Source organism: Musa acuminata, chromosome BXJ3-6 (assembly GCF_036884655.1).
Source record: "Musa acuminata AAA Group cultivar baxijiao chromosome BXJ3-6, Cavendish_Baxijiao_AAA, whole genome shotgun sequence".
Taxonomy (NCBI): domain Eukaryota; kingdom Viridiplantae; phylum Streptophyta; class Magnoliopsida; order Zingiberales; family Musaceae; genus Musa; species Musa acuminata.
The window spans coordinates 8,473,480-8,487,189 of NC_088354.1; the positions used below are offsets into that span (position 1 = coordinate 8,473,480).

Here is a 13,710-nt window from a genome sequence, read left to right on the forward strand (position 1 = left end):
GTTTACCAACTACGTATCAGGCGGCGTTCCGTACGGACCAGATGGTTCAGGATTCACGATCTCCGTTGGTGTGTGGGCGCTGCGAGTGCGGTTACCGCCCGAGGAGGCAGCGGGGCACGAGGCTCGCCAACTAACCGGAGGAGAGGAGCCGGTGGCCACGTGGCGACGGGGGTGCACCAAACCGGAATTCGGACGCCCGTGGCATCGAATTTGATCGTCCATCCCACGTTCCGTCCCTATAAATCTTCCCGGTGCCTCCCCTTGGCTTCTCCATCCTGGAAGCGGCTCCGCGTCGCCTTGGCACTACTCCTACGACCGCTCCCCGGCCATCCCACGGTCCGTAACGATGGCCGACCTCCAGGAGATCCGCCGCTCGCAGAGGGCCGAGGGACCCGCCGCGGTGCTCGCCATCGGCACCGCCACGCCGGCCAACGTCCTCTACCAAGCTGACTACCCCGACTACTACTTCCGCATCACCAAGAGCGACCACCTCACCGAGCTAAAGGAAAAGTTCAAGAGGATGTGTACGTCACCTCTACCTCTTCTTGCGATATTACACTCACCCTATTTTGTTCCTTGATCTTTGAGAGACTTCGTGACCGACAAGTGTGTAGTGTGTGCCTCTCCAGACAGTCTGAGAGTCGTCCAAAAGCGTGACTTCTTTCTTGTTGATTTCATACGTACAATCCTGCTTATCACAAACCAGCTGATGGTGTTGTATTGTTACCATAATTTAGTAGTATTTTATTGCCTGGTAGCATTTAGATAAGAGCTGTGTCATTGTTCTAGAATAGGACTTGTGCTTTCTGCTGGAAATGTTCTCTCCTTTACCAAACGACCGTGCGTTGTTGCATGGTTTTCTGTGGCTTCAGGCGACAAGTCGATGATCCGAAAGCGTTACATGCACCTCAACGAGGAGATCCTCAAGGAGAACCCCAACATCTGCGCCTACATGGCGCCGTCGCTGGACGCGCGGCAGGACATAGTGGTGGTGGAGATTCCGAAGCTGGGGAAGGAGGCTGCCGTCAAGGCCATCAAGGAGTGGGGCCAGCCCAAGTCCAGGATCACCCACCTGGTCTTCTGCACCACCAGCGGTGTCGACATGCCCGGCGCCGACTACCAGCTCACCAGGCTCCTCGGCCTCCGCCCCTCCGTCAACCGCCTCATGATGTACCAGCAGGGCTGCTTCGCGGGCGGCACCGTGCTCCGCCTCGCCAAGGACCTGGCCGAGAACAACCGCGGCGCGCGCGTCCTCGTGGTTTGCTCCGAGATTACCGCCGTCACCTTCCGCGGGCCCTCGGAGTCCCACCTCGACAGCCTCGTCGGCCAGGCCTTGTTCGGGGACGGCGCTGCGGCCATCATCGTGGGGGCCGACCCGGACCCCGCGATCGAGCGGCCCCTGTTCCAGATCGTCTCCGCCAGCCAGACCATCGTCCCGGACTCCGAGGGCGCCATCGACGGCCACCTGAGGGAGGTCGGCCTCACGTTCCACCTTCTCAAGGACGTGCCGGGGCTGATATCCAAGAACATAGAGAAGAGCCTGGTGGAGGCGTTCAAGCCGCTAGGGATCGACGACTGGAACTCCATCTTCTGGATCGCGCACCCCGGCGGTCCGGCGATCCTCGACCAGGTGGAGGCCAAGATCGGACTGCAGAAGGAGAAGATGCAGGCGACGAGGCGCGTGCTCAGCGAGTACGGCAACATGTCGAGCGCTTGCGTGCTGTTCATCCTGGACGAGATGAGGAACCGGTCGGCGGCGGACGGCAAGGCGACCACCGGCGAGGGATTGAAGTGGGGAGTACTCTTCGGCTTCGGGCCCGGGCTGACCGTGGAAACCGTCGTCTTGCACAGTATGCCAATCATTGCAAACTGATGGCATGCAGCACTAGCAAGAACTGAACTCGTCCATCTTTCTCTTCCAGTATTCTACGCCTAAGAAGCTGTTTAAGCGTGTCCGATGGTGTTCAATAAGATGTATTCTGTCAGCTCAGTTTGATATGGATTTGGCTTAGATCATCAGTTCTCATTACTTTTGTTGATCAAAATGGAATTCACCATCCCTGCATATAAAACCGAGGCTGAGTAGGCTTAACCTCCATCAAGAAATATCGTCTTTTTCTTCTTCCTGTTCAGTGAATTAATCGCTTGTTGAACATCACCGGTATCAAACTCATGTCAGTCCAGTTAGTCTTAGCCATGCTAACCTTCCACATCAGGCAAGTTGAAAAGACTGTAACAATTCCATCAAGTTGGCAAAAAGAACTCAATACAATGTTCAACAGTCTAACAATAATAAACTTGTAGTCTCGTGGTGGCAGGATTAATCGGTGACCAGATCTTCCTGATTCCAGTTTTGGAGTTCAAACACACATACAACCTGGGATCAGTTTCTCATTCACAGGACATATAGAATTACAACTCACGGCTGCTGCTACAATACCTAATGCACAAAAAACTTCTACAAAACACCCGAAAGTTCATGGAAACCCATCGGCTACCCTTTGTAAGGTGATCATCCGGAACCAGGCTATAAACTCGGTCGAGATGTCAGTGCAGTCAGTAGTGGTCAGGAACTTGCTCCTGGGAGGTATATGCGGTGAACATTGCTCAGAGAGAGTTTCTCCCGGCAAGTTGGGCATCTCCGCTGCACGCGGATCGCGTTGGTGATGCAACCGCCGCAAAAAACGTGTCCACAGGTCGTGGATGTCTCCTCCTTCATTGTGTCCATGCAGATTGCACATTTCAATTTGACCTCATTAAAGTCACAGAGGTATTGGCTGGAAGATGCCTGTCGTATCTAGATCACATCAGGACAGCAAAACTAAATAATTTAAAGATATATTTCATTAAAATGAATCAATAACCATGGTGATTAAGAAAGACATGAAACAAAGGCCAACAATCAAATTAGCACATGAAACTAGGGGTGCCAACAACCCAGATGACATGATCATCCAACCCAGATTTAGCCCCGCCAACATAGGTATGGATCCTTAAAACTAGATCAATTAGATTTCTGGGTCAGGTATGAATCCTCAGTCACACTCGGTACCCAAAAACATGTTTGGAGCAATGTTCTACCAGAACCTGATGGTTATTATGGTTGGATCAGCATTTAGATCCTATAATTCGTTATCTGATGGAGACCAAACTGGCGTACGAAACACCCTCATGCCAATGGAGGAATTAAAACCCCATATCTACCAAAAGTAAGGTCCATGAAGCCACCGAAGAGAGTGGAGACCATCATAAATTTAAGAGCAAGGGCACCGAGCTTTGCTCAATTCTCCTTTAAGCTTTAACCAAAAGGAGAAAAGCATCCCAATAATTAAAACTGTAGAAGGCAATCAAAGTAAAAACTATCGGATAATTAGAAAACGAAAAAGGCATCTCAAGAATACATATATACCTTGCCAGATTTCAGAGCATTTGGGTCTTTAAATTTAAATTCCAATCTATTAGTCCCACAAATCGAATTCCCAAGATGGACATGAGTGGCTGCAGAGAATCAAAAGGAAAAAGGAATGTATTAGGTGCCAATATATAAGTCAACTTCGAAGATATAGAGCAGACGTCTCACTGGTATGAAGTGGTGGCCTACACTTTTATGTGCTCGAGAATTACAAATGCGCTTTAAGGAATTATATATGCAACAATGCAGTAACTTTCTCTAGTCTCCTAAATTCTAAAATCATAGATGACCCTCAAAAGCAACAAGCAGCATCAACCTTTCTCACCAAATTCACCATTAAAATCTTCATTTTCCTCTGAGTCGTTAAAGCCTTAGCAAGCTGAACTTGAAACAAAGTTTATCTCATAACTAGTACCACTAAGCTATTTTGAACAATGATGCATATCTAATCGCATGCAGCATATAAGCAACGGATAGCTACAAGTGACAAAGTAGAGACAACTTGCCTTCAGTGACATATTGTTGTGAATGTTGGCATATCAATGAGGTCTTCGTATTTGATTTTTATAGAAATGCATCTTTACTCCGAACGTTTCACAATCAACAAATTACAGGTAGTTCCAGGAAATAGTACAAAGAGTTTTATACATCATTTTTCTACTCGAGCAGTGATTTCTACTAAGGACTTAAAACTAAAAGCAGCAAGTTGTGCAAGAGGATGCTTCACTTACCTCCAACTCCGAGACGAAGTTCCAAGTCCTCTTCTCTAATTACATGTTCCCATGAACTTGAATATGGGTAGGAACTAAATGCCTGCATTAAAAGACATACACATGAAGCCCAAAAAACAGCACAAAATACCTCAAACTGTGGGGGAAAAAAAATCAACTAACTAGAACAAAATAAAGAAGCCCAAGGTAAGCATTCTACTCAAGTACCACTTCTGGATGTTCAGGAGGGTTTATCAGCCTGTTGTCATAATCGCCGTCATCATCGATCAATATTATCTCACGGTAAGTCCTTAAACAATCAGCAGGCGGCATTCCAACTTTAGATAGATAAGAAGGACCGAGTCTCAACTCAAGATCTTGAACAGTTTCTCTGACTGATCTCGATCGATTCATCATAACTGACGTTTATCTATCACAGAATACCCAAAATTAGTTTCAGGTTGACAGAGTACCAACTATAAGTTCTTCGTCTCACTCCAAAGAGAACAATTCTCATCTTAAAAATCACTAATTTGTGATCACATAAGCAAAAGGTAAGCATTTAAGACACTCTTTCGAAGCAAAAGAACATCACGCATGAAGACCAACAGAGACAGTATCTACAACTCCAAGAATACGTTGCAATATCAACAACAATCTGTGGCTACTTGGAGCAAAAAATTTGCAGCTCAAGAAGTCACTTTTCGCGAATAATTGCGAGAAAAAGGATAACTTTGCACGAGGATCAACCAAAAAGACAAGCAAAACAAAAAATACGAACAGACGACTATAAATCAAATGTAAACGGTGCTAAAGAACGAACCTTTTCAACACAACCTAGGTCCGAAACAAAAACCGATGGTTCTAACCCTAGAAAGGGTACCTAAATCCCGGAATCGAGCAAGACCGAGGGAAAAGAAGGAACCTTTCTACCGAATCGTCCTTACCGACACCCAAATCTACGAATTCGGCAAAGAAATCGTCGGTGTTCGACCGTTCTTTCAGCTCGCCCAGCTCGCCGAACAGGTTGAGACTGTGGAAGCGGAGAAGAGCAGTAGCGGAACGAGAAACCCTAACCCCAGCCTCCAATGCGAAATGAGGCATCCACAGGATTAGACAACACAATAAATAACTCCCACAATTTTAATTATAAATTCGGAAGAAAAAAGACAAGAAAAATAATAATTTACAAGCTTTCAACGACAAATTAATTTATTTTATGCACCCAAAAAAACATATTAACTTCTTGCAATCACCGAATTCTAAGATTGATAGAAAATAATAAATTGTAAAATGTTTTTTTTATCATTTATAAGTATATTTAAATAGGCTCCGAGAATTTAAATATAAAAGAATGTAAATATTAAATTAAATAATTCAAATGTCGATTTGTCGATGGACATAACGCTTTCAATCTTATCGGTCTATCTAATTTATTTTAAGTGTTTAAGTCTACTAATTAGTTCTTCTAATTTTATTTTTCTCTTATTTGATTTGATTTTTCCTATTAGAAATATTTAATTCCTATCCGCATTTCCCAACCGTACACTTGTATCAGAAACGTGGGATTGATTAGATGGGTTTTCTTCTCCACCAATGAGATTTGCTGATGAAGACACGTGTTGCAATTTGAGGCACGGTGCCAATGTCACAAATTGATGTTTGTATAGATATATATCCTTTATATTGGGATTAATGTGGAGAGTAGGCAACGCGCTTGAGATCGCGTTGGCGCCCATGGCGACCTCGAGGATGCCAAACCCTAATGCTAAATGCTCCTCGATCTCCTCATCCGCTTCTCAGGTGCCAACCTTTCCTCCGATCGATTTCCTAACGCTCTCTTGTTCTCGCGGATTCGATCCTCCGATTCTTGATTTCGTCTGATTCGATCTTCGCTTTCGATTCAGATCCTTATGTTGGAACCTTTGGTGTCGACCTCTCCGACGAGGAAAGCGAACGCCGTCTTCGTAGCAGGTAATTTCTCGTCAATTCGTCATAAACGAGTCGATTGATCCGTGATTCTGAAGGGCGCAAAGAATCCTTCTACATGTGGGTAGGAGGTCGCTGCGTAGCAGCAGGAAGAGGGAGTTTTCGTTTGAATTGGATTTGATCGTGGGCCGGGAGGAAGATTCGTGCCACGGGTGAGTTCCATAGCAGAGCCATCGATGGTATGAATTGTCTTATCTTCCATCTTCTCCTTTAATCTTATGTTTGCTCTGTTCGATCTGATCTGCCCTGATAATGCAAATTTCTCCCAAGATCATTTGTTGAGGTTTCGTAATGTCTCAAAAGAATCTTGGGATCATTTGGTTAGTTGCTCGCAACTAATTGGGAGAGGGAAGTTTCATATCGATGAGAAGTCCTCAACCTTCGGCCAATTATGTTCTTTAAGAACCATCATCTTGCTACTTCACCATGGCACCGACTAGCTTTGGTTGCCAACCATTATATCTTTCCTCTCATTCACCATGACTGGTAGAGTCAGTTTTTCTCTCATACAAAAGATCTTAAACTATATTCATTCCTCACCACTGTAAGACGAGCTAATTACGCCAATAGCTCCACCACCATTTCATACATTAGTCTCCAGAAAAGCCAAAAAAGGAGGAAGAGTTCGCTTCAGTGACCAACAAACTAAGAATTACAGATAAGCATCCAAACCAGATTTATTTAGATCGCCATCCATGACCGACGAAGATGTGCGTGTTCATAACTGTCCTACGGACTGATGACTTTTAGAGAATCACCCTTCTCTTTCAGATTAACCAGCAAACTATCGAAACTCTTCTTGAAGGACTCGACACTAAGCTGCGCCCCAACCTCATTCCAGTTGATCCCCAACTTCTCTAGTGCACTGTAAACTCCTTCGGCTTCCGAGATATTCGAATCAATGGTCCTTGAGACGACACCGTGATCTATAAAAGGCTTGTAGAACCTGATCAGGCATGGTCAAAACCTGAAAGCATAAATAAAAGTACATGTGATGATAAGTACATTATTATTACATGCAAAGCCTGTAGACCGGAAGGAATGCGAGATGCATTATTGCTGAAGGTACATGCTTGATGCAATTTCCTACAGTGAGAAAATAATGCATTCATCCTAGTAGAATCTAGTAAATCTATTAGTATCTGTCATGGTACCACAACATGAAGATCATCGATGAAATCTTCAGTACATATGTTCAGACTTGTCACCATTGAAGAGTATACAAAATCAATCTTTGTGTGTGTGTGTGCGTGTTTGGGTAGGTGGTTTTTGTGGGGTTTCTAAGGAAGGGTAACTTGGTGTAACTCACCGTGTCAGGTCCAATTAGTGGATCTACATAGAGGTGCCAGGATACACAGGATTCTTAACACTAGTTGAGGCCCACAATAACCTCTGTTTTTTGGCACCCTTCTTTACTAAAGCCTTCCAACGAGGACCAGAAAATTTCTTTTGGTACAGATTATAAGCTAGGGTTGCTTGAGCTATTGCTGCCTGCAGGATTTGAACATACAAAAGGTGAGAATGTTTATAACCTTTTGGTTTTAGAGGCCCCAAGTAATGGATTTTATACCTTTCCTCGGAGATCAAGAGCTTCAGGTGTCCCAATCTTTTCCAGCATTTTGTCGATGAGAGTGTCAACACGACTGACACAGAAGGAAGCCACGCTTGTAAGCTTAGATAGGTCATTCAGCCCAGAAGACTCAAGACCGTCCAAATATGCATCAATGACTGCTTCATATCTAGGCAGTGAGAAGAATCAGTACAGGAAAGGACAATATGAATTGAGATATCATGCTATAAAAGCATACAGAATATGTCAAAAACATGCGATGCTTGATAGTTACTTTAAGAAAATAATCATTTAAAAGATCAAGTTTGGCCCTGCAAGATGATGCAACTAAGGGCAGCTTAGTCATCTGATCTCCAGATGTGACGGAGAATTAGAAAATAGATTCAATCGAGTCTAAATTTTCTCAAGGTGTTAGCTAGGTCACTAGTTTCTGTTAATGTTATTTTAGGACCATTTCCGGCAGTCAGAGATTAACTTGTGTAGGTGTCCAGACTGAACAAATCATTTGCTGTTATCTCAATCACGTTGTAATTAATTTTTTCCTCTCTCTCCAAGATTCTTACATTTGGTAGGTTACATGAAGAAATAAAACAATAGATAACTAGACATTTTCAGGTATAAATAAAACAGTAGATAATGTCAGACATTTTCAGCCCAAGAACTAATCTGAGATGATGGGCAATGAAGTCAAATCATAAATCCAAACTATGCAGCTTATAGCAAGAACTGTTTCTTCTGAACAATTAAATGATCACAGTTTCATTTTGTTCAGCACATTGTATCAAATCTGAGAGAACTAGCTTCTTGAGATAAAGTGTGACTATGATCTTTTACACATTTGGATGAAGCAACAAATTCATCCAGACTATTAGTGGGGCCTATAAGACCATGACTGATCCTCAAAGGTAATGAATGGACAAAAATAACCAGTTATGAAATCTGGGTCAATCGAAGTGAAGCTTGTCTATGAACAAGTTTGGGCAGACTATAGAAATGTTAACCACAAGTGCATCAAAAGCAAAACAGTTAAAAGATTACAACTAGACAAACTGTAGTTAATAAAACATAGGAATAATCCTATAACAATTATAAGAAAACAGTATTGTCCATATGGATAGGCCACAGAATTAGTAGCTCCATTAAAAGGATGGTGTTTTATAACATTAGTAAATAAAGAACATAACTGAATGTCAAGAAGGCTGAAACATAGGAGTTTAAGTCCATCAGAGAAACACACAAAGCATTTCAACTTACTGTCACATTAACACTTATGCCAAGTGAAATAACTTGTTTAATGGAAGAAACACATTCAGCTGTAGCTGTGGGTGGTCAACCATTTTGTGCAACCATTTAGCAGCTTCAATGGTGCCATTAGTGTCATTTGCAAGTCTAGGAGAGACTTCAACAGATACATAACCATCAGCACCATCTGTTTGATCATAGATGGGCTAAAAAAGTTTGCAAGCATCTTGAATGTCCTTTATAACAAGCTCCCAATAAGCACTTTCGTTGTCCTTGCCTGCCACTACCAGCTGCCTATAGACCAAAATTGCATTTAGTTAATGAATATGAATACAGATTGCAGACAGATGATCATGTTAAGAGGAAGTTTACTGTTGGATTGCTGTTTACACCCCTGACACCGCTAGCAATCAACGGTATTAAATCTGATACCGGGTGACAAAGATTATCATACCATGGAGACTGTCTTGCTGTTCATAAAGATCGTGGAGGGGTTGTCCTCTTGGATGTGGCACCATTTCCATCTTGAGCTGAGCACTTCGATCTAGAAATAATTAAAATTCAGATGAATTTCTACATAAGGAAGTATCTTAATAACACGACACAGAAAAAAAAAGATGAAGAGTATCAGCTAAATTAAAATACAACTAAGAACTAGGTTATACAAACCATGGTATGCAATTTCGAATAGTACCGCCCGATACGGGCGATACGTACCGGTCCGACGGCATACCGGTATGCAGACCGTCCGCTACCGGACCATCCGCTACAGTACTATAGTGTTGTACTGTAGCAGTGCTACAGTGCTACCGTAGAGGAAGAAATATTTAAAACCACTCGATACGCCTTGGTGTACCGAGCGGTACACGGTACCATACCATATCGAGCCAACCTCGAAACATCAGTACGGTACGGTATTGTATACCTTGATATAAACCATGTATAAATATTGCAGTGCAACTTGACAACAAAGTCAAAGTTCAACCGTCATCATTCGTCATTACTACAGAGCTTATCATCTTTTTGAAGTGTATGGCCTCACCAGATTACCGGTTAGTAATTCATCTTCTGCATGATGAACGGTGAATTGCCTCAAAAATCTGGTAGACCTTGCAGTGACAATGCATGGACATGAGATGGAGTTGTACACTTTAGCTACAATCAATGGTGATGCATAGGCCCACCCCATGTTATGATCCCAGTAACAAGCTCTTCCTGATCTTCCCCAAACCAGAGTCCAATTAAACATGTTCTTGGACAAACCGTAGACTTCAATTAAAGATACCGACTTGACACAACGCATTTAAAAACTCCGTTGCAGAGAATAGAAGAAACAAGGTCTAAGACGGGGGTAGGATTCTTGAGATTATGGCATATTTGAGACGATCGAAAAGGCGAGGGGTAAAATGGGGCGAGTAATCCCGCGATGGTGGACGGGTGTCGGCTGCGAGACAAAGAAACACCTTCTGTCTCACTAGACTGAGCGTGACGTTAGCAGGATAATGTGGGACCCTGGTTGCTTTGCGAGATGCCGCTATTTGTGCTCTGCCTCCTGTTGGACAGGCGATCTTTGATCGTCGTCAATATATACATGCCTTCTTTCTTGTTTCTATTAGAAGTTTGGGTAGCCATTGAGAGCATCAAGAGGTAGGTCGGATCATGTGGCTCCTCTTTAGGGTTTGCAAGTGGTCGGGTTGGGGAACTCGAGAACTTGAGCTTTTATTTTTCTCTTTTAATCTTTTTTAAGATTTCATGACTTTGATTTTGATGTTCCAACAAATTTCTATCTCAATTTAAAAGAACACCTTTCGAGGATTTTTCTTTTGGTTTGACTTGATGTCCTAAGGTTATACATGAACTCCAATAAATGTATGTCATGGTCATTGTTATAATTCTGCCTCAATTATCTAACAATAATATACAATAGACATTTCACGGAATTTATGTGGATGGTTCAAAAGTTAGTTTCGATTTGGAATTTGGGCTCTTTGGGCCACGACTTATAGGACTAGCGATATTTGGCCCGGCCCCAATACACATCTTTTTCTTGTGATCCCTAGGCTATTAGGCTTTCTTGCTCTCATTCACATTCTAATTTTATACGATTTGTGGTGATCCCAATCCTTAATTCTTATAACATGCGTGAAAATTGGCTTTGATTAGCTAATGAGCTATTATCCATCATAATAAATAATATATATATATATATGTATATATATATATATATATATATAGCAAGGTAGGCAATACCGAATGATACTGTCCGGTACGGGCGGTACGTACCGGTCCGACGACATACCGGTATGCGGACCGTCCGCTACCCGGCGAAACGAAAAAAAAAAAAAATATATATATATATATATATATTTATTTATATATAAAATATTTTAGAAAAAAGGTGATGTCACCTTTTTCGGATTATATATATATATATATATATATATATATATAAGGCGACGTCGTCCTGCGTGGGGAAGGAAAAGGCAACGTCGTCGAGGCGATACGACGTCGCCTTTTAAATAAAATATATATATATATATAAATGAGATGACGTCGCCGAAGCAATGTCGCCCCGCCCGGGAGAAGAGAGGCGACGTCGTCGAGTTATATATATATATATATATATACCGAGCGGTATACTGAACGGTACATTGCTCAGTATATAGTTTCGTATCGTACCGAGCGAACGTCGAAACTCCGGTACGGTACGAAATTGCAGACCTTGGTATATAGTATGCATACATATACATATATGTATACATACATATATATATACATATATATATATACATATACATATACATATAAATATATATATACATACATATATATATATATAAGGCCTGGCTTCCTACCCATTTAAGTACGCCAGGATGGGTTTCTTTCATTCCCTCCGACCCCAAGAAAAGGAGAGAGAAGTCATGGAGATCGTACTCGCTTGTTGCATTGGTTGGGGGCACTGGATCATGAGAAGGAAACCACGAGCTCGTAGGCAAGAAGCTTTTGATGATTTCCTTTTGCATTGTTGCAGCGTTTCTTCCGGTGTTCAATTGTGTGCATTCCGTCAAGTCTCGGCCTTCTTGGCTAAGCTTGACCTCATTAATCGTTTCTCCTCGTAATCCATTGTGTTTCTCGGGCGGCAGAGCTCTACCTGGAAGCGATCACTCTGTGATTTCTGGATCTTGGAGGTTCCTTTGTCTTTAGGTTGGAAGTTCTTATTTCCCCGATCTTTTTCGTCTCATTTCTCGGACATTAGTTTGTTTCTGTTGCAATTAAACTCTATTGGTCCTAAGATTGTCGGTTTCTTTGGCTTCACGCTCGAATTCCCTAATTTCTGATCTTTTGTTTTGTTTCTTGGATGATTCTGTCTTTTGTTTCAATTTCTTGGATGAGGTTTGCGTTCTCTTGTGGTAGAACTGTCTCGCCTCGAAGCCTTGTCGGATTTCTGGAAGTGATCACTTCAAGATTTTAGGATCGTGGAGGGGTTCTTTGACTTCTCGATGGAAGACCTTTATTTTTTTTAATTTTCTTTTCTCTGATTTCTTGAACAAAGTTTGTTTTCTTTTGATTTCTTTGAATTAGGTTTTCAGGATGGCGGTGTTGTGCTGGATCATGGAGCTGGGAGGACAATCTTTTGTCCGCTAAACTTTTTGATGCTTTGCCATCTTTCATTCTGACGTGTCCTCGGTGTTGTAATGAGCTGGATTTTTGACACCATCAGAATCTAGGGTTTTGGAAGTAAATTAGTTTTTTTTCCAGATGGCCAAAATTAGGAACTTCTATAAAAAAAGTATCATGAGGTAACTTTTGCCAATGATTTCTTGTTTATGCTTACCACCTGCCTAAATATCTAATCACGTCTGTTCTACTTCTTTGTGAACCACCTGCTTGCCGGTGATATTTGGAACTGTTCCGTGATTCTATGGTTGTCTAATTTTCTTCTGCAGATTGTTCAATTCTTTGAATCCCACTTATTTGCTATATCTTGAAGCTATTGGTTGATGCTTCCCGTTGAAACTAATGTGTCTCTTCGACCAGGGTCTTTTATTGTTCTTGTTTGGAGGTGATTTCTAGTGTACTTTTAAAGTTACTTCTTCACTCACTGCCTTCTACTGATAGAACTGTGTTTTCTTGTACCATACACATATGGAGTTGCTCTGTTCATAGACTTCTCTATAGCTATATTTCTGAAATATAGGTTCTTTTGTTTTTTGGGTTGGGAGTGGGAGTTTTGTTTTTGTTTAGATGGAAGATCTTTTGTGTTTGTCTCGGACCTGTTTGAGGAGCTCTGTTGGCTTTTTTTTTTTTGAAGTGTAGAATTCGTGTATGTGTGAATTATGGATAACAAAACCTCTTCTAGGGTCAAACCTACAGAACGCAGACATGAGTTGATCTGCCTTTTGGATGCAGCGGGTTTCTTCACCTGATGAAGGAATTTAGTGACTCAAATCCGAGAATTAATGCTGATTTCTCTCTTAAATATGGCATTTTGCTGTTTAAAGGAGAATATATTGTTTTACTGATGTTTTTGGCAAGAAGCGGAATTATTGTGTTATCTTTCGGATGTCAGCCAATTGGAGTATCCATCACATGTGAGAAACATAACTCGCTGGTCTTCAATCTCATGTGAGAAACATAACCCGCATTTCACGAATTGTTTTTATGCAATTCTTACTCTGTGAGAAACATTACTCGAAGGGTTGTATTCTCACTCTGGTTCCTTTCCCGGGCGGCTGCCAATATCGTTCGGAGTGTTGCTATTGCGAGCAGTTATGCAAGCCAGGTGA

General features: G+C 42.2%; 3 protein-coding genes and 1 pseudogene across 7 annotated transcripts; 2 read left to right on the top strand and 2 right to left on the bottom strand.

Moving 5' to 3' along the window:
* Positions 1 to 255: 255 nt before the first annotated feature.
* LOC103987502 (chalcone synthase 1) lies at positions 256 to 2,029 on the top strand. The gene is made up of 2 exons (XM_009405827.3): positions 256 to 524; positions 873 to 2,029. Exons 1-2 carry the CDS (start codon positions 347 to 349, stop codon positions 1,871 to 1,873), a joined length of 1,179 nt encoding a protein of 392 aa, XP_009404102.2. The 5' UTR covers positions 256 to 346; the 3' UTR covers positions 1,874 to 2,029.
* A 192-nt stretch (positions 2,030 to 2,221) lies between these two features.
* LOC135640246 (uncharacterized RING finger protein C548.05c-like) lies at positions 2,222 to 5,219 on the bottom strand. Of its 2 annotated transcripts, none has more exons than XM_065154514.1 (5): positions 5,070 to 5,219; positions 4,351 to 4,552; positions 4,144 to 4,225; positions 3,410 to 3,498; positions 2,222 to 2,788 (listed from the first exon to the last, which is right to left on the bottom strand). In XM_065154514.1, exons 2-5 carry the CDS (start codon positions 4,537 to 4,539, stop codon positions 2,567 to 2,569), a joined length of 582 nt encoding a protein of 193 aa, XP_065010586.1. In that variant the 5' UTR covers positions 4,540 to 4,552; positions 5,070 to 5,219; the 3' UTR covers positions 2,222 to 2,566. The 2 variants fall into 2 exon arrangements, with proteins under 2 accessions (XP_065010586.1, XP_065010585.1); XM_065154513.1 differs by having other exon boundaries at positions 2,427 to 2,797; positions 5,070 to 5,211.
* Positions 5,220 to 5,819: 600 nt separating this feature from the next.
* LOC135641638 (uncharacterized) lies at positions 5,820 to 13,478 on the top strand. Of its 4 annotated transcripts, none has more exons than XR_010497762.1 (4): positions 5,820 to 5,925; positions 6,030 to 6,096; positions 6,180 to 6,290; positions 12,506 to 13,478. XR_010497762.1 is itself a non-coding variant. In XM_065157165.1 (4 exons), exons 1-4 carry the CDS (start codon positions 5,895 to 5,897, stop codon positions 12,633 to 12,635), a joined length of 333 nt encoding a protein of 110 aa, XP_065013237.1. In that variant the 5' UTR covers positions 5,820 to 5,894; the 3' UTR covers positions 12,636 to 13,478. The 4 variants fall into 4 exon arrangements, 3 of the variants coding, with proteins under 3 accessions (XP_065013237.1, XP_065013238.1, XP_065013239.1); XM_065157165.1 differs by having other exon boundaries at positions 6,159 to 6,263; XM_065157166.1 differs by having other exon boundaries at positions 6,180 to 6,263.
* LOC135586350 (uncharacterized) lies at positions 8,879 to 9,654 on the bottom strand (annotated as a pseudogene).
* Positions 13,479 to 13,710: the final 232 nt, after the last annotated feature.